At 45.2% G+C, this 19914-nt stretch overlaps 2 protein-coding genes across 3 annotated transcripts in view; one reads left to right on the top strand and one right to left on the bottom strand.

Annotated features, from left to right (window-relative positions):
- Positions 1–1242, top strand: part of sbf1 (SET binding factor 1) — a 45564-nt gene extending 44322 nt beyond the window's left edge. Inside the window, exons 36-39 of the mRNA XM_070928697.1 lie at positions 189–394; positions 639–726; positions 808–939; positions 1056–1242. Coding sequence (XP_070784798.1) covers positions 189–394; positions 639–726; positions 808–939; positions 1056–1154 — 525 coding nt within the window. The 3' untranslated portion in view covers positions 1155–1242. The remainder of the gene's footprint in view (positions 1–188; positions 395–638; positions 727–807; positions 940–1055) is intronic.
- Positions 1243–7484: 6242 nt separating this feature from the next.
- ppp6r2a (protein phosphatase 6, regulatory subunit 2a) lies at positions 7485–19507 on the bottom strand. 2 transcript variants are annotated; one of them, XM_070929329.1, is made up of 24 exons: positions 19228–19507; positions 16266–16435; positions 15353–15607; positions 14735–14921; positions 14390–14527; positions 14233–14298; positions 13976–14088; positions 13433–13546; positions 13144–13270; positions 12756–12908; positions 12038–12262; positions 11886–11950; positions 11577–11692; positions 11297–11382; positions 10632–10712; positions 10418–10515; positions 10233–10290; positions 9968–10095; positions 9754–9878; positions 9508–9652; positions 9026–9114; positions 8692–8887; positions 8229–8336; positions 7485–8079 (listed from the first exon to the last, which is right to left on the bottom strand). In XM_070929329.1, the coding sequence occupies exons 3-24, from the start codon at positions 15577–15579 to the stop codon at positions 8031–8033; spliced, it is 2694 nt and encodes an 897-aa protein (XP_070785430.1). In that variant the 5' UTR covers positions 15580–15607; positions 16266–16435; positions 19228–19507; the 3' UTR covers positions 7485–8030. The 2 variants fall into 2 exon arrangements, with proteins under 2 accessions (XP_070785430.1, XP_070785431.1); XM_070929330.1 differs by having other exon boundaries at positions 8692–8884.
- Between the last annotated feature and the right edge of the window lie 407 nt (positions 19508–19914).

Raw genomic sequence — 19914 nt, 5'->3', positions numbered from 1 at the left:
TTTTTTTTTTTAAAAGCATACTTAAGTTTTTAGGGTCAAGTCCCGGCCAAGCTATTGTTTTGTTGTCAATATGGACTGTGAAGCAGCTTGCAGACACTTTGAGATGAGTAACATGAGTCACAGTGCTGGCATTGCTGCATGTGGAGGTGATTACATTAAGGGAGAGGTCGTCTCTCTTTCCTCCTCAGCCGTCGTTCTCCAGCTCCTTGCTGATGTCGTCCAACCTGAGCCACCAGCGGCGCTCTCAGGGCGTCTACCTGCAGGAGAGCGGCGTGGGGTCCTCCATCAACCTGGCCCTGGACTGCGAGGCCAGCGCCACCTCCACGCCCGTCGCCGGGCGGCCCAGCACCAGCACGCTCTACAGCCAGTTCCAGAGCACCGAGAGCGAGAACAGGTCTGTGCCCACGCTGCTGACTTTTTTTAAATTATTTTTTTATTTACCGAGGCACTGAGGGGAGAGCTGGTCTGTGTGAGGATTTGTAATGTTTTGAAACAACCCGCCCCGCTCAAGTGTCCCTGAGAAAGACACCGCATGGCTCCATGTTCTGCTGATCTATGTAGGGTAGGACCACCTGTGTCAGGTAAATCCTTAAAATGTTCAACGTCTCTTCATTTTTGTTTTGACCCTCTTCCATCAGGAGTTTTGAAGGCATCCTGTTTAAGAAAGGGGCGTTGTTGAAACCATGGAAGCCACGGTGGTTTGTGCTGGACAAGACCAAACACCAGGTGAGGCGGGGATGAAAATGAAGCCTTTAGTTTGGTTTAGTTTTTAATCGCCTGTCTCTAACAACGCTTTCCTGCCCCCAGCTGAGATACTACGAGAGCAGGCAGGACAAGGAGTGCAAAGGGGTGATCGAGCTGGCCGACGTGGAGTCCGTCACCCCGGGGACGCCTGCCATGGGAGCCCCGAAAAACATCGAGGAGAAGGCCTTCTTTGATGTAAGCTTCACCTTCGCTTCACGTTGTTTAAGTCACTCTCCGGGGGGGCGTCACGTAGGCAGAATGGGAGGAGGCTCACGTCATTCACATTCATTCATTTCCCTTTCGCCTTGCAGCTCAAGACGACCAAACGAGTGTACAACTTCTGCGCCCAGGACAGCCTGAACGCGCAGCTGTGGATGGACAGTGTTCAGAGCTGCCTGTCGGACGCCTAGGGAGGAGGCGGGACTCTTTTAGGGAGCGAACGCAACCCGGGAACGAATGAGCAGTGCCGCAGCACCTGACGGACATCTCTGCTGACCAATCCCAAGCGGAACAGGGATGGCGGGGTGGGGTGGGGGTGGGAGGGGGCTTTCACCACTTAAGCTCTGTTCTGTTCGCTAGTGTTGAACTAATAACCTTTTGCGTCACGACGTTTCAGTGTTTTTGTTATAAAAAAAATAAGAAAAATGACAAAAAACAAACAAACAAATGTCCCTGAAGAACCACTTGCTGTCATCTCACCAAGTAGCTGCAGCCTCTCAACCCCCCCCCCCCCACACACACACCCCCCACCCCACACACACACAGTCTGACCACTATGTGCGCTGGATGTCTGTATGCACATTAAAGCACGTCGCCGTTGCATTCCTGTGAGGCGTCCTGCAGCTTGGACCAGCATGAAGATCTTTCCAGACCCTTCACCTGTAAACCTCCCACCACTAAACCCCACCCCCACTCCCACTCGCCCTTTTTAAGACGCTCCGGGGAGGAATGACGGAGGACGGAGGAGCTGCAGTCGCCCTGTAGGCCCAGCTACGTGCAGGACTCCTTGTTCAGACTGCTCCCGGAGAAGGATCTTAAAGGACGCGTGGACGAGGAACACACACACACACACACACACGCACACACGCTGACAGCACACACTCCTCCTTCCCGCCTTCAGAGGCCTCTGCTCCCTTAGCCTCTCACTGCCTGATGTAGCCCATTCGCAGTATATATAGAGGAAGCTGAGCGTCCTCAACGGTTCATGAAGGATTTCCATATCTTTTTTTTTAATTTTTTTTAAAAAATCTTTTCCAAAAATCTGCACCAGAAAGAGTTCAACGCTCCTCGCCTGACCTCAGCGGGCGATGGCGAGATATATATATATATATATATATCTATACATACATACATATATATACTGTGAAAGCCATGAATCAGTCGCGGAGATCAAACCAGGAGAGCCAGCCGGAGATCGGGAGTGTGTCGGTGAACGTCCACCGAGAGTGTTTACAAAGTAGACGAAACGTTTGCTCACTAAGCTAAACTCTGCTCTTTCACTCGTGTGTGTTTTTTTTTTAAGAAATCCGTACAACCACTGTCAACATTCAGATTAGTTTGGGTTATTTTTTTTTTTGGTTTTTTTTAAGGGACGCTGAAGGAAAAAGGAGGGATTAATTTTGTAGTGACGTCTTAAAACAATCGATAGAAGGAGACCTGGATAAGGTAGGAGGCTAAAGAGGAGGGATGCTAACGAGAAACAGAGTGACATTATGGGGTTGCTTCGGGGAGACTACGGTTTACTCAGAGATGGACGACGGCTCGCCACAGTGCCAAGTGTCGGGAACCGGGTGTTTGTTAAAAAAGGAAAATTCGGGTGTATTTCTACCTAGGTTCTTAGTGTCCGAATAACCACGGGCCATGCTGAACGTGCACCGCGAGCTAGTTTGGTAAACCAGGGCAACGAGAGCTGGCTTGCCAAGCTAGCTGTGCTAGCGCGCTACCTAATAATAAAATGCAGAAATACCAAACAGTGATTATCGTTTTATACAGCAAGATTCTATTTAAAAAAAAAGAAAACCCAGAGGTAAATAGATACTACGGTAAACACTGTGATTGACTTGTCCTATAACAGGCTATAACAGAAACGTCTCTAGCATGTACACACGCTACACCGACAGCGAACCGCAGACAAGCGTGTGAAATGCGCGAGTGCAACTTTAGCATGACCCGTTAGCCACACTTTTGACAAAGCTCCCTGAATTTTTCGTTAATAATGCCGGGACACGTTATGTGAGTATAAACACACACACACGTACTCGGCGCCTCGGGTGTGAGTGTGACGCAGTTCAGGCTTGTACCCGGCCCCTGTTTCCGGTCCCTGAAGCTTGTCACGCAGACGAGTCCGCTGTCCATCTGTTCCGAGACTTCTAGAGAAACAGTAGGTTTAGCTGGAAGGTTTCAAACATCATTGTTTTTAATGTCGATGGTTTGTCAGACTGCCCCCCCCCCCCCCCCCTCCACACACACACACACACACACACACACAAACCACTCTGACCCACACTCGTTAACACAAACCCTGCTATGTAAAATACGGTTCTACTGCTGTCTTTGTTGAACATAAAATTTGAAATTGTAGATTTTTTTGTTTTTGTTTTTGTTTGTGTTTCTAATAACTCCTTTGTATATACTACTCCAGATTTGTATGTAACGTTTATGGTAGTAATTTATTTAACTGGTCTCCTCAGTAAGAAAGTTCCTCAAGCACCACTTTATTTTTAAATTAGGAATTCTATGTGCCATTTTGTTTATTTCTGTATTAATGTGACTAATGCGTTGTTGTTTTTTGAAAAATGTAAACCCTCAATGTCTTTTTTTTTTTTGGTAAAAAAACAACTCAATACCAACCGTTAATGCAAGAGTGGATATGGTGTGTTAGTGGAAGCCTCTGGGCTGATTTGTTTTTTTTAAAGGCTGGTTGGATTTGACCGTGTTGCTCGCCCACAGTGGTGGGATGTTGTTTGGACGTAGGTTACAGTCACAGTACATTTCACACACATGAAGTCTTCCTGGTGCTGGGTTGTGATGACTGGCCTGCTGCTAGATCAATGGACTCCCCCCCCCCCCCCCCCCTTTTTTTTTGTTGTTGTTGTTGTTGTGTTCATTAAATAGTTGGTGACGAGATGGGACTTTAGTGTCCATAACTAACTGAAGGATATTGGCAAGTTTACTTAAAATGCACGGTGTTGTCAAAAAATAGCTCAAGATATTAATCTAAGATGCCAAACGTACTAATATTATTTAATATGGTAATATTAATACATGTTTAATACGGTTTTTTTTTTTTGGGGGGGGGGGGGGGGGTATGGTGTGTTCACGAACCTTAAAAAGTAACCTAAAACCGGGCTGATCTCTGTTGTCGCGGTGTCCTGGCTCACCCCGGAGTTCACGTCGCGTCGCGACGGCAGCAAGGTGAGAAGCACGGCCGCGATTAACGAGCATCTTCTCAATTTGATTTGTTCGGTCTTATAAATGTCAGAAAATGGACGTCCGGACGTCCTTTTTTTAAATGCGTTGTTTTATCGGACCAACAGTCCGAAAGTCCAAGGTGTTGAATTTACTATCATTTAAGACCAGGGAAAGCAGCAGATGTTCCCATTTGAGAGGCTGGAACTGGAGAATCGATTAACAATAGGTCAGCAGGGGGGGGTCAGTTGGTGTTGAGCTGCCTGATGTGTCGCGTTAGTAAGCGTGATAGTAACGGTGAAAACGACGTCCACAGCGGCACCATCCGTGAGGCTTCCTGTGCCTGTTTCAACTGCCATCATGCCAACAGGCCACCGCTGTGTCTGCTGGAGGCCTGCTGGCCACGAAAAGCACACGGCCAACATCACCCTCACACACGGCCGTGAAGTCTCAGGCGACCTTGCGCGTCTCAAAATAACCCTCCCGCCCCCCCGAGGAACCGGTGGACCAAAGCGACAGCAGGAACCCGCCTGCGGGAAGACTCTTGTGTTCCGACTGCCGTCTAAACACTCAGTCGGACCCAGCTCATCGTTTCCGTGGCAACGCCCCGCAACAGCCAACAGCGACATTAACCACAACAACATGACATAATCCATTTATTTATTTTTGTTCTTTTCTTTTTCTTTCTTTTTTAAAAAAACAAACAACAAAAAAAAAATTAGAAACGACTTTCTGAGCCGGGTTATGTTATTGTCAATCATGTCAATATAGTTTTTAGAATCCAAATAAAAACTGTGGGTTTGAATGTTCATCTGCGTGTGTATATATATATGTATGTATATATATATATATATTGACGAGTTTCGCCGGGTTTCACCTCAGATACATGTTTATTTTCCTCCACATGTCCATGAAAGATTAGATGTAGACTAGACTAGATGTATCGGCTGGTTTAGAGTGGGAAACGGAGCATTTAGAAATGTTCTTCACGCCGTTGTAGAGAGGATAGTGTCACTTTGTAGGTTAATTTAAAGCTACAGTAGGCGATATTATTGAATTATAGTTTTGGTTGAAATAACTCATTTGTTATGTTGTTAAAAAAGGTCTGCTTCAAACAACGAGCTTCAAAAACAGATCCAGTCCAACACTGCGAACACTTGAACGTCCCAGTGTTGCTGTGAGGAGCTGCATTTATCTCCCCGGTGGTGCGTTCAAGGGCGCTCCAGAGAAAGTGAGCTCCAAGTCTCTGCAAGTCGATGTTCATATTGCTCTGAAATATAGTGACACCAGTGGCTGACGGTTTGGTGAATAATAATAATAATAAAAAAGTTAAAATAAATTAATACATTTTTAGAAAACGGTTAACAGTAATATACAGGGTTCGTACAGCTTTTTAAGAGTTAAATTCAAGCACTTTCAAGGTACCGACGCCAAAGGAAGAAAATACATGAATTCCAGACTCTTGAGGCCTTTATCATCACGTCTAAATTGTACTTGTATCAATGCAACTGCAAACAATAAAGTTTACAGAACTCCTTTATACCCACAGCAATCAAGGTGCACCGCCACTTTGTTTATTTTACCCGCTGTTCATATTATGATTGTGGATTTGTATTTAATGCTTGCTGATCGGATCGTTTCATTTCAAATATTGAAATATTTTGGAGTGATCTTGTGTTGATGAAACACCAAATCATGTTGAGAAAAAAATAATTGAATTAAAATCAAGCATTCTTCAAGGTGTATATATTCAAATTCAGGCATATTCCTAACCTTGAAAACAAACGGTTCAAATGAAACAGTTTCTGAACTTTGTACAAACCCTGAATGTAAAAACACAATTTGCAGTTTAAGAACTTGACATGAGAAACCTGACTGAGAAAAACCCCCCGAATATGTTATCCATAAACAGCACCTCGGTGACTTTGATTACACTGGCGTCAGTTCCAGGTAGTGGCTGCCTACCAGCTCCTGGGCTGCTGACCCTGACCCTGACCTCCCTGTAGACTTCCTCTCAGGATTATGTGGGCTCCTGCGGACTGCGTTTGCCTGACAGCTCCCTCCTGACGGATTCGCTGCACCTGTCGGGCGGGATGAATAACACCTTTACCGTCCTTAAATGGAGTCCAGTGACCTCACGTGGCTTCAACTTGAGCAGAGGGAGGGGGGGGGGGGGCGGCGTCTTCTTATTAACATGAGCAGGCAGCCGGATCTTTGCAGAGGTGGAAACAACCAGACGGGCAAAGCAAAGCTTTTGGTATTAATGTGGTCAACCAGACACTTTTAATTTCAAATGTTTGTTTGTATTTCTTTTTTTAACAATGATCGTAGAACCTGATCGCTGTCAAATGATTTAAGTAAGTACACCAAAAGAGGCCTGGAGCTCTGCAGAACCCAGGCCTGCCCTCTTTCCAATCCTGCTGCTCAGAGAGAAATCAAATTAAACTTAAAAAAAAAAAAAACCAAAAAAAAAAAAAAAACTAAAAACAAAACATACAGCGTTACTCTTACCAGATGACACTCTCGCCCCTCCCTGTGAGTAAGTGCTTGGTGGAGAGAGAGAGAGAGAGAGAGAGAAAAAAAAAAAAAGGAAGAGACAACAATAGTAATCTCAAGATTGCTTGTAAAATTACTTTTTAAAATGTAGATAATATTTGTATATAGGTAGATAATGTTTGGTTGATTTAAGGGGAATAGCAATAAGAACTTAAAGGTCAATACAATCAGAAGGTCTTAGCTCACTAGCTAGGTCAACAGAGAACCGGTTATACATGCACTAAAAAGAAAAAAGGAAAAAACATTTAAAAATCCGACAGATCAACTTGAGATTATATCCAAATTTGTTTGCCCAAAACTACACCAAATGAGTCGCTAGATTGATTCTTTTTTAAAAAAAAAAAAGAAAAAAAAAAAAAGGAAAAGAAACGTTGAATTTAATTTTTTAAATAAAAATGGCTAATTGACATTATTGCACATGAGCAAAAGACAGTAATACTATTAGAGCTCTGTTCATCAACCTCCTCCTCCTCGACGGACCCTCCAGAAGCACTCCAGAACATTCAGAAACCTGGCGATGTTCCGACAACAAGAGGTGCTTCATCAACAGCAACCAAAGAGAAAAAAAAAAAAGGGAGGGGGGGGGGGGACCAAAAAAAACAAACAAACAAAAAAACGGAAACAATGGGTTAAAAACCTTGAAGTGGGTGAGAGGACAGGTAAGACGGCCAGCAGAGATGAAGGTAGAACACTTACATTGTGCTATAATGTACAGTAAATGGCTGCATAAGTGCTTTTTCTTAAGCTTGAAGAGAAAAAAAAAGAAAAAGAAAGAAAAAAAAAAAAAAGGTATTTATTGTTGAGGCATCATTAAAAGGTAGCCTGTGCTAATCCATTTAGGGGTGACAATGTAAAAAATAATCCCTAACAATGGGATTCCAACAGCTTTGAACAAGTAGGAGAGAAACCTTTCAGGACATAAAAAAATAATGATGATGATGTTACCCCTCTGATTCGGTCGCTGCTACATTAAAACCGCACGTTAATTGTGTGCAACATCGGAAAAGAAAAAGGCTTTGAAGATGATTCCTCTACACTCCGTTCTGTCTGTTGGATTCGTTGTTTTTGTGTTATTTTTCCTCTCTTTTTGTTTTTTTTGTTGTTGTTTTTTTTTGTTTGTTTTTTTTACATGTTCCGCCGCCTCATTATTGGTGTTGATTGGCAGTGTCCAGGTCCAATAACATGGCAGAGTGATTCAGTAAAAACACTGGAGTTGCAGTGAGGTTATTTGGGGGTGGGGGGTGGGTGGGGGGTGGTCACTCTGGAGGAGGCTGACGGTCCACGGCACCGGGCGCTGATGGACTTTCGCGGTCCGCTCTCGCTCAGACCGGCCCGTTGACCGACACTTCCTGGGGCGGTGGCGTTTCCTCTCTGTTAAGATGACAGGTCACACACACACACACACACACACACACACACACAGAGAAAGAGAGGATGAGCATTCTTTATTTGATTTGAAAGAGACACGTGTTTTAGCTCCGACTAGTTTTTCGGAGAGTGGCGTCCTGACTGGCGCTTACTTCCTGTCGGTCTGTGCGGTTACAGGCGAATCCTCAGCGGGCTGCTGCTCCAACGCTTTAGGAGCATCTGACAGAGAGAGTTTCTCCAGAGACACCGGACTCTCCTCGCTGCAGGACACACACACACACACACAAACAAACAAACAGGGGAGCACGTGGTTACTGATTAGTACACTTGTTTTCCTTGTATTGCAGCTGACCTTTGACCCCACTGCGAAGGCAAAAGAAATCAACATTTTGCATTTGGGGCTCAATGAACAGAAGTGGATGTTCCTGCAGAGTACCAGAGAGGCTCCCAGGATATACTTCACTTAGAGAGGCAAGACTGAATGAATCCCATCATTTCCAATCCCAGTCTATAATTACCTCAATGTGGTAATTATATTTCAAATATAGATGTTTATACACACACACACCAGCTCAGCATCCGACAGCGAGGAGGGCTCAGCTAAAAGATGCAAACCTTTTGAGGTCAGCGGTCTTGTTGCCGGGGGCGGCAACTGTTCCCGAGGCGGCGGCGGCGGCAGCGGCAGCGGAGGCGGCGTTTTTGTCATCCTCCTCGCTGTCGGATCCCCCGGAGGAGCTGCTGTCTGAGGCCACGAGAGGAGCCTTCCTCCCCTCTCCCACCGGCCAAGCGCCAGAGGAGGCGCTAACGTCTGCTGACAGGCGAGAAGGGCAGAAAAAGAGTGTGTAAAGAGTCATGTCAGTGTCTCCAAGCTGGAAATGGTGCTCAGGAGGGGGTTATCAGGTGGTATTCGGGGGAAGTCGGCCGAGCAGGCCGCACGGGGAGCACTCACCACTCTTCTCGTGGTTTTGTTTGGCTTGTTTATCTGCGTCACTGCTGCCTGAGTCCACAGGAGAGCTGCACCTGGGATCAGTCTCTGTACTGCAGGAGGAAGAGGACAAAACTGGGTTAACCCGTCGTAAAGAAATGACATTTGCTGCTACAGCATGAACTGAGGCAAGTTTGTAATGTCGGCCGTTTGGCGACTGTATCTCTGAAGCGGTACATAAAGTGTGACCAATCACAGACGGTCAGCGCAGAAAACGTTGCCTCTACAGTTCCTGAACCTTTGGAAAGTACTACACCCAGGAGTGGGGACGTTCGCTTTTGCCACCTGGAACTAAAGGTAGTCCCCGTTTCCTCAAGTGGACGTTCCTGCAGAGGAAAGGCCCTAACAGCGATGCACCTGTCGCATCAATTCAACCTGTCAGACCTCGAAAATGCGAAATTCAAGACCATCCTCGGAGGGCTTGCTCGTTTGGGTTTGCTGCTCACCCGGAGAAAGGCTGGAACTCAGTGAAGTTGGCCCAGCCAGTTCCCTGCGCCTCTGGTCCACCCCCAGCTGAGCTGTCCCACCCTGCTGGGGTTTGGGATGCTGCAGTCCCTCTAGAGTCCCTGAAATTAGCTGACCATGCTGGAGCTGGAGAAAGAAAAAAAAAAAAAAGACCCTTTCAAACTGAGACAGGAGTCCATTTTGATGGGCTGTTGGTGGGTTTGCGGGACTTTCCGATGTGAACCTACCTGTATCTGACGTGTTTTGCTCAGAGTCCTCGTCCTCATCAGATTCAGATCCGCGGTCCCGCTCCCTGCCTCCGTTCTCCATGCTGCCCCGGGAGCTTCCCTCTGAGGTTTGGGAGACCCCAAACCTGGAAGGGAGAGGGATGAACGGGTTAACACACAGAAGACAGAAACGTCCGGCGTACTTAAAAACCGCAGCCAGCGTCATCAGGTTTACCTTGTTCTGGATTTAGCTTGTGTTGCATAGTTCATCTCCTTCTCCTCCCAAATGTCTTCCTCTTCTTCAGCATCATCAAACTGGCGTATCCTCTCTTTACAGCAGGCTTCAAAAGCAGCCACATTGGCCTGTGTGCAGACACATGAATGACGTCATACTTCTTACATATGCAGCAAGTTTAAGTCCCTTTATTTCCTTATGTTAATAAAATCGCTGTAAGATTAACGTCACACACACACACACACACACACACACAAACACTTACACTATTATCATCAGCATCTAGATTGAAGTTTATTTCGGCAATTCTGTCAAATGTGGCACTGAGGAAAGAGGACGAGAACAATGTTAAAGTATTAGCCAAGACATGTATAAATAGTGTAACCAAGAAATGCCGAAAAATGTCTCTGAGCTCCGGTGTAGAGGACGCGCGCGACTTTTCCCGCTCACTTGATGTTTTCATCGTGCTCGCTGAACTCCTCGTCGTTGAACCCAAACTGATCCACAAAGTTGGCGGTCATCTGTTGGATCTGATAGTCGGAGAAGGCCTGGGAGGGTCAGAGGGCACTTTTCAAAACGGCGACCATCATTACGGACAGAGGGGGGAGGTGGGAGGGGGTTACACAAGAGACGGATGGCTATGCCTTTATCATTACAGGCCTACCTGCTGGAGAGACAGGTCGTTGGGGAAGGGGCTCTCCATGTCGTCGTCCTCGCTGGACGAGTGCATGTTGTGGGTGCTCACCTGCAGGACACAGTGCTGAGGTTTCAACTGGTGTCCGACAGTACATCACGGGTGCCCAGTGGCCTTACAAGACACGTCTGCGCACCACGTGGCCATTTGAGCGGCAGATAAATAAGCTCAGAAAACGGTTAATTTTTAGCAATTGTGCCGTAACATAAAAGTCACATAGAAATAACAATAAACACTGATTCTCTTTTAAACGTACGACACCCAGAGCAGATTTCCTACACTGAGCCTCTGTCATACTACATAGGCTTTACCTTAACAGGCATACAGGCTTAGTCTCTTTGAATACCATATGACTTCCTCCTCCTGTGAAAACACAGATAACGGTGCTCTCTCTGACCGCACTGAGGGCATGCAGCCGTGCTTTGAGTCTAAGCATGATCAGGGCCGCTCATCGCTCATTAAATACGGCCACTTTTGTTGCTTATACTTCTTGATTTATTAAATGACGAAAGTGAGCAGACAAGTCAGTCGTTTTCAAAGAAGCTGGTCACGGCTGTTCTGTCCTGTCCTGGTCTACCGGCTGCTCTGAACACAGAAGGCTACTCATGCAGAAGTGCTGCCGAACGACGTCTCACCAGCTCTACCGTGTTCCTCCTGTTAGTCTCTCTCAGGGTCTCGTCCACGAAGCTCTCCCAGCGACCTCTGCAGTCTTCTGGAAGCTCTGCCAAAAAAAAAAAAAAAAAAAAAAAAAAGCAGGGATATGAATTATCTTTAATAAACAAGGTGGGCGGATGATGCCGAAGCTCCGAAGCTTCAAACGGAGAGAGAGCCCCAAAGCATCATCCGCCCATCCCTACTTTTCAGTTAAAATGGTGACGCGTCTGACGTCAGGCCTACTTTGCAATGCGTGATTACCTTTGATGAGGTCAGCGATCTGGGCCTGCACTGGTCCTTTCTCCAGGTTCTGCACCACCATGTTGGCAATCCTGGTCAGGTGACCCATGTTGCCTCTCCTGGTGCCGCCCTCGGCCCTGAGATTCACAGGGATGCACTCACGGTGACTTCACTTTATCAGACCCAATCTATCCACACTACTTGCCGAGGTCTAGGCAGGGACCCCAGTGCTCCAATAAATATCTAGCAGGACACGCAGCAGCAGAGGTAAGATGTGGTGGAAGAAAACTTTCAATTTTGATACAAATGTGCATGTAAAGAGGTTCTTACTGTATCTTATCGTTCTCCTCCCATGCGTCCAGGATCCTCTGTACCAGGTGACACTTCTGGAAGAGCTGAGGGTTCAGCAGAAAGACAGAATTGACGATGAGTTGAAATAACTGAGACCAAGTGCCTTGCACACAAAGATTTGGGCCACCTACATGTGCCACGAGGGCATTGTGGATAGAGGTCTGTGGGTCACTGGTTCTGCCTGTCTCCACTGCCTCCCCCTGCGCCTCAGGGTTGGATGCTGCAGGCTTCCCGTCGTGGTTCTGGAGGCCCGGGCTTGGCCGCTCCTCTGAGGAAGGATGGTTCAGGATAGCCGCCACGCACAGCTCCACTTGGAAGTGCAAAAAGTTATTCCAGGAGTATTTGAAGAACAGGTCCTATTCAGAGAGAGAGAGAGAGAAATGTGAAGCAAAGTTAGTGACATGCATGACAGAACACCTGTAAGCAGCAGCGACTTGCGTGGACACCTCCCTTAACAGCATGCAGTTGTCCGTTTTAAGCATTTCAGCAATGGTTATTTAAAAAAGTCAGAAATTACTATTTATTACTCCAATGTTGTTTTACCAGGTCAACAGTGGAGGGTTTGTAACCCCTGACTGCTGAACTACACACAAAACTTAGTGGTCTTATATGAACCTGCTCCAAATAGGCCACACCTACTGCCCTTCGGTCAGGTGGTGTGATAAGGAAACAGAACTTCCACCCCATGACCAACCATCTGCGAATCTGACGCAACTTTTTCCACAAACAGAATCGGGCAAAAGCTTCATTTCAGTGTACGCATGTATGAAAGCTCAAACCCATCGCACAGCGCACCGCCGTGTGTATTTACAAAAAAGGAGCTATAGTGTTTTCAGTGTCTTTGCCTACCAGTAGTAGGTCCATGGTGGCAAGATTGCAGAGCTCCTGGCAGACACTGGGGGCACTGGTCTGCAGCAGGGCGGCCACCAGCCGGGCCACGTGAAGGCGGGCGTTCCCCAGTGGCTGCTCTAGAACGCCAACGGTCGTCAATATTGCACTTTTCTGTAGAGGGAGGGAACGAGAAACGTACGTAAACTAGATTTTTTTTTTTTTTAGATAAGGCTAAAATGTGCTGGCTAAAGGCGCTACCTGTCACCTTGCAAAAGAATCGTATAAACGATAATTATAATCAAACTCATTTTCACAAAATCAATCAAATACTAAATCATATAATATACAATTTCTAAGCTCCGGTTTTTAGAATGTATTTTGCTTCATGACTGCGCCGCCGCTTTACCTTGGGGGGATCCAGAAGAAGCTGCTGGAAGTCCTTTAAATGGGGCTCAATGGCATTTAAAATACTGCTGTTGACAGTGTAAGACCTTTCATAACCCTGAGAATACAGATCCATCAGCCCTTCCAACCTGGGACATACAAGCAGACAAAACATTAGGTCCTTGCACTTGGAAGCGCTAACTCAGTTACTGCGTCATTATTGCTCAAAAGACCCAGAGGGAACCAAAACGAACTAAGCTACCCACATTTACAATTACAAAAAAACTTGACGGGGAACGCGTTTGACTCACCCAGACCTCCTGGTCTCCAGTAAGGTAAGTAGCACTTGAGTTCCGTTAACGATGGAGGCCTCACTCCTCTCCCCCTCAAACATGTTCTTGAGGAGCCCCGCTACACTCTCCTGCCTGAAAGACAAAGGTTTTTTTTTTTTGCAAAGCAGTTGTCCAATTTGTTTGCTATTATTGATACGGAGGTGCGGGAATTCATGGGTGAGATGTTGTACACCGAGGAAGCAACATGAAGGGCACAAACGTGGAGCGCTGGTGTCAAACCGGCTCTGCCAGCAAATGTTTGTATACACAACAACCTGTTTCCAACCATTTTTTTTTTTTTTTTTTTAAAAAGGAGATTGGGTAATTTGCAAATCTGGTTCCAACAAGTATTATATGACATCATTTAAATAACAGCAGATGGGACTAACGTTTGACTGGCTTGGCCACCAAACAGAGCCAATCCAGCCAATCCAGCCCCCCCCCCCCAATACACACTCACTCGAAACACCAGAGATGTACTTTTCCTCCTAGAACTTTAATCAAAAGGCAGTGCAAACTTACGACTCTAGTACAGCCAATAGTGGGTCGGCCTCCATATTCTCCTGCATCTGATTGGCCTGGTCTCGACTAAGGCGGATGATGTCACAAAGCGTTTGGGATGCATTTGATTGTCTCTGAAACGTAAATCGTTCAAACAATTAGAAGATCTAAACTAACAGGCGACACCTTCAGGTTATCTGGATGCATGTAGAGAAAATTACAGCTTCTTCATGGCAAAATGAAGTTGCAGGTCAACTCCCGGCAGGCCCGACACTCACCTCCTCGTCTTTGCCAGTATGGATGAGCTCTGTGAGTCTTTGTACCAACTTCTCCTCGTTCAGCCACTTGCAGGGGGGAACAAAAACGGTGTTAAAATACTTCAAAGGCTTGTGTTTGCTCATGGGAAGCACAAAAAGACATATTTAGAGAGCTTACGTGAAGGACCTCCTGCCTCAAGGGGGCAGGCTCCACGCAACTGATGAGGCGAAGCAGCAGGTCCATCATGGCAGAGGCGTCAATATGTTTCAGCACCAGACCAATGAAGCCTTCCTTTTTCTTTAGGAAGGTAATTACCTGGAAAACAGAACAAAGCGCTCAATACTTTTGGCTCCACATAGCAGACCAAAGTTGTTTTCCCGAAACACCACACTTCTGTTTTGTACTGTAGTTGTTTTTTTGTTTTGTTTTTTGCTATCCGGTGCAGCAGTGCTTTTGATTGCTTATTTACATGCTCTAAACGAGAAACCGTTGCTCAAGCCACGATGCCCCCCCCCCGTATACCTGTTCGGTTTTCCTGGCAATGAGATTGCCGATGGTTTTGCTGAAGAAGCTGGCCAGTAGCGGGTTGAGGGGTGGGTCCTGCTCCAGGAAGTGATAGAGCATCTCAAGGAGAGACTCGTCCCCGCCCAGCTTGTCGTTTATAATGGACACATCCGAGGTCAGGAGCTCACAAGCAATGTTGGGAAACCTTATTAAAAGAAATAACGTGAGAACGAGAAGGTGCAATGAATGATTTTAATGAGGAATTTCAACAATGTTTTTTCTGATTATCTGAGCCTTGATAAGAGAATATACGAATACAAAGCACACTATGACAATTACTTATTTTAATGCATGTTAATTCAAATTAATTATACTAGGTGTGACAATATTGCAGAGACAAACAACAGTATGTTTGGTGTGAAATTATTATTATGTTAATTATACGACAGTGAAATGATTAATTAACGATGAAAGTTCAGTTCTTGGGACAGATAACCAAAACAAATATTGTGGTTGTATTCATTTGTTCAATGTATAAAGAAGAATTAAGAACTAAGACCAAGAGCTGAGTTAAGCAAATACTGCCCCGATGCCCTGTCATCATCTGTTGTGTCAGCCACCGACGTGAGGACTCACTTAAAGCGGCTCCTCTCCTCCAGGTCGGCGGGCGGCTCTGTGGTGATGAGGCTGACCAGCTCCTGCATGCAGTGGTCCTGGGAGAGGAAGAGGAGCAGCCGACGGTTCTGGGCCTTGCACTCCTGAAGGACGTCGTCCTCCTCCATCAGCTCTCTCAGCGTCACGTCCTCCCTGTCCAGCAGCTGGTCGATGTGGGAGGTGGTGTGCAGGTCGAACTTCCAAAACATGGTGGCCGCTGGGACGGGGGACACAGCCCTGGGCCGCACGACAGCAGCGTGACGAGGGGACGCAGGGAGGCCCAGCAGTGGCCAGAAGAATAAAGGAAAGGGGTAAGTGGACGCGTAGGTGGGGAAGGAAGCAGGGGAGAGAAACTGATGTAAACAAAAGATGTAACAAGACATCGCTATCACTTGCAGTGTGTCATACAGGGACTGCAACATACTTGCATTAACTTCATAAGAAATTGTCTTGTAAACAGCCCTTTCAAATTACACTAATTATGATCTAATTATGTTATTACGGAGTATTCCCATTCATGCTGCAGTATTGAGGTTTTCATAGGATTTTGCAATAGAAACATCTACAGCTAATTTGCATGTTGATGCCCGCAAAGGTTAACAGCATGATCGAAATGACAGAAAGATTGAGTCTTGAGGTTAAATGGGGGGTTATGTTGTGATGTAATGTGGACGCGACGTCTTCAGCCGCTTATCAAGCTGTGCTCTATAGAATTTAAATGCAAATTTGGAATTGAATAGATCTCTAGGCAACTCATGTACCCGGGTTCAATCAAAACACTAGATTATTTACAAAAAGGACAACAGCTGGATTACTGTGGTCCAGGTAAATGTAGGTACAGACTGCACGATCACAAAAAGACAGAAATGACACACAGTAAAGTGCTTACACATACCAGTGGATGAAATGTGGATATCTTTAATCAGACCTCCCCCACGGGCAGGCAGGCATTTGTGTTTGTGCAGACGACAGAGAGTGTGGCGAGGCCTGGCATTTATCAGCATGGGTCTCCTCTTAAAACGCGGGCCACTTTAGGGGGTGAGACACCGAGAGGCTCACCATAACCTGCACAACACAAAAAAACAGCAAAGATTCTCAATCAGCTGTGCATCTTGAAAAAAGGACGACTCTGTTAACATTCAGACATAACTTCAGATATGCACAAATACTGGATGTGAATGTACACATGAAGGGTTAGAAGGCATGTTTTGCTTTGGCATTCTGCGCCATTGTGAAGCTGTGTTGTCCTCATCACGTGTCAGCTCAAAGTTGGTATTGTTGGCGTGGGTTTCTTTACTAATGTCAATTATTGAAGAAAAATAAACAAAATATATCATTTGAAACGCATCGCACCGGACCCACTGGAGGGTCAGGGGAAACTTCACATGCAAATTGGTGGGTCTATCATTACAAAATGATGTTGTGAATGTGAACACATTAGGCATTAGGCTACGGTCTGTAGGCACATATCACATATGACTGTCACGCCGGATGTTGCCATAAAGTTGACCTCGAATACATATTAGGCTCTGGTATATCCATGTTTAGGCCTGGAAATGCCATCACGCAGGTTACTTGTTGTTTAAAACTGCACTGAAAGCATACACAGCCACTGTGTGCATGCCCCATCACTCGATACTTAATTGCTGAACGAGATTTGGTCAACATCTGCTTCTCGTGTCACATCAGCGCCACAACAGAGGCTTTTAAATGCCAACTATCAGACAGTGGTAAATGGAGAATGCATCTTAAATGATGGTGAACAAGTATTTGATGCTTTGGTGACTACGCAAGTATGTTTAGTTTGTTTTTCCTCGTGGTTACTGTGGCAGCTAGTCTAGCCAACCTACCACACCAGCAGTGACAAAAAAAAACCAATTACATCTGCTGGCTTTGTCAAAGCTAATGTGTCTCTGTGAGCAGCATGCTATCAACTGTTGATCATGGAAGTAAAACTGAAGGAGGAAATCAAAGTGCTTCCTCCTTTTTCCTTTCCTTTTTTTCCTGAGGAGGACCCTTCCCTGCACATGCAGCAGCAGCAGCAGCAGCAGCGTCCATCTGGCATACATTTACAGAGTACACAAGTGCAATAATAACCCGCTGAACGCTCCCTGTGGACACTGAGCAGGAAAGCAAATGCTTGACTTTACATCCAAAATAGAACCCACCAGAGGCGACCTCAACAAAAACAGTCCACTGGCACATATAACAACGATGAAAAGAGGAACAATGGCACACATAAAGGGCATACATGTGGATGTTGTGAGCCAACAATAGTCTGTAATTAGGCAAGTGGACAAAAAAACAGTGAAATCAAGCAAATGCAACAGGACATTCTACCTGCACTTTTACATGAACTCTCCTTTACTTGCTGAATGTACATAAATACGCAACTAGTGGCGCCTGGGTTTTTAATCATGTTGTACCCCATACCTAATGCATCATGCACGACCAAATGATCATCCAATCTGCAGTAGTGCACTTCAGAGGACAAACAAAAAAAAACACCACCGTTTTACTCAGCCTGTTGCTGCTTACTTGCACTTAGATGCACTGGAGTTGTAAAAGTATGTATCTAATGTGTGACACACAGATGACAGTCCCAAAATATTGACTTCTTTATGAGAATAAAAGACCAGGGATTGTGGGTTTTTTTCTTGCTCTTTAACTTAATACTCCTTCCTTCACAAATATAAAGAGGTTCCTGGTGCTTCTTCAGTTCACACCACTGCTTACCTTTGGGTTTGTTGGCTGTGGAACTAAAAGAACTGCTTCAGACTTTGATTCACTTGAGATGTGAGAGCATATGATAGCATATGATAGCTAATGACACACGTCGATGTATTTGTACCTCAACCAGTGACAAAAACAAGTATGTATCTGCATCCCTCGTTTATAATATTTTGTTACGTCAGGGTTCCCCATTTTTTAAGACTGTCTGACAATGAGAGACACACTGGCGTGTAGCTAAAGAAATGTAAACCGAGCTGCCATAGCCTTGGCATGAAGTACACATCAACTGACTTGCGGTAGGAGCTCAGATTTCTGTTTACTTCAACTCCAGTGGATGCACCACCAAATAATACAAGATAAAGAAAACAACGTAAATTTACTCAACCGTAATTACAGTCCTCGGTTAATTACATTCCGCCGTTTAAACACGAGTTGCCTTTCTTGTTTATCAATCGGTAACTAACGTACAAATGAACGTAGACGGTGTGTAACGTTACTTGATTTCAGTACGTTAGCTCTGCCAGGCTTCGCTGGTGGTGGCCTCAGCAAACTCCGAATGGCTGCACTGAAGCTGGGTTACGTGGTTAACTGACGATAAGTTAGCTCGTTAGTTACTAGACAATAACGAAGATGTAAAAAAAAAAAAAAGAAAAAGAAAAAGAAAAAAAAGTGCAGTATTATCAGGGGCATATTAGTGCGGAAATAAATGACGTTAATCTCGATGTCTCCCAGCCAACTGTTATCGCTAAACGTAAGTTAGCGACTATGTTATGTTAACTCCTGTTAAGTAATCTAACAGCTAGCTAACTAACGCTAAACCGATCCCGTTGGCAAAGTTAGCCGATTAGCCAACATTGGTTTCTTAATCAACGTTAATTGGCGATTTGTTATTCATTAAGTTATCAAGTTAGCAAACAGTTTAGCTAACGTTAACGCTAGTTCCTCCTTTCCCTTGATTAGCGCGTAAGCAAATTAGCTACTAACGGTTAACGTGTACTGAGCTGAGTTAGCCAACTTAAATAGCTCTCCAACTTAGGTTCAACTTTGTCGATGCAGCAGCAGAGTTAACGTTAACTGTTAGCTAGTTGCCCAAACTCATGACGATCGTTCCGTCCGAAACTTACCTTTGATTGAAATTCCGCTGCTATTCCTTCTGTCTGTATCAGATTGTTGGTGTTGGTGGAGTTTTTCGTCAAGCAACCAGTCACTAGCTATCCAGCTAACTACCAGCTAGCTGTGTTAGCTACAATACATTAGCCCGTGAGCGAATAGTGATTTGTTTTGAAGGGTCAGTCTGCGACAGCACAGGCTACTGTTAGCTAGCTCAACTTAGCTAACGTTAGTCAAATGTGGCTTTGAAGTCTATCAAATGATCACTTCCCCAACATTAAAGGCTACTTGACATTAATAGCAATACCTGTTATTTAAGATATAGTGTATGATTCGTACTCACGTATAAAGTAATTCAAACGCGGGGCTAAGTTTAGCATGCAAAGCAGGAAAAACTCAGTCATATTTTTCGAATCAAAATGGCGTCATGGTTACGAGAACGCGCAGTAGACCTACATGGGGACGTGCATTGACTTCAGACGGAGCACTGAGCTTAGCAAAGCATTTTGGAGTACTGAATGATGCGACAGTGTTATTTTTATATATCCAATTAAACTTATAGTCTAACAACTATAAGAATCTTAGCATACAATACACATTTCTTACCTATAATGGACCTATCTATGCGCGATACTAAGGAGTGACCTTCATACTTTATTGTATTTTTTACCATACAACACTAATAAATTTGCTGATATGTT

This window comes from Enoplosus armatus, chromosome 22 (assembly GCF_043641665.1).
Source record: "Enoplosus armatus isolate fEnoArm2 chromosome 22, fEnoArm2.hap1, whole genome shotgun sequence".
Taxonomy (NCBI): Eukaryota; Metazoa; Chordata; class Actinopteri; order Centrarchiformes; family Enoplosidae; genus Enoplosus; species Enoplosus armatus.
The sequence above is the reverse complement of the archived record's forward strand: the minus strand, read 5'-3'. Positions and strand labels throughout refer to the sequence as shown.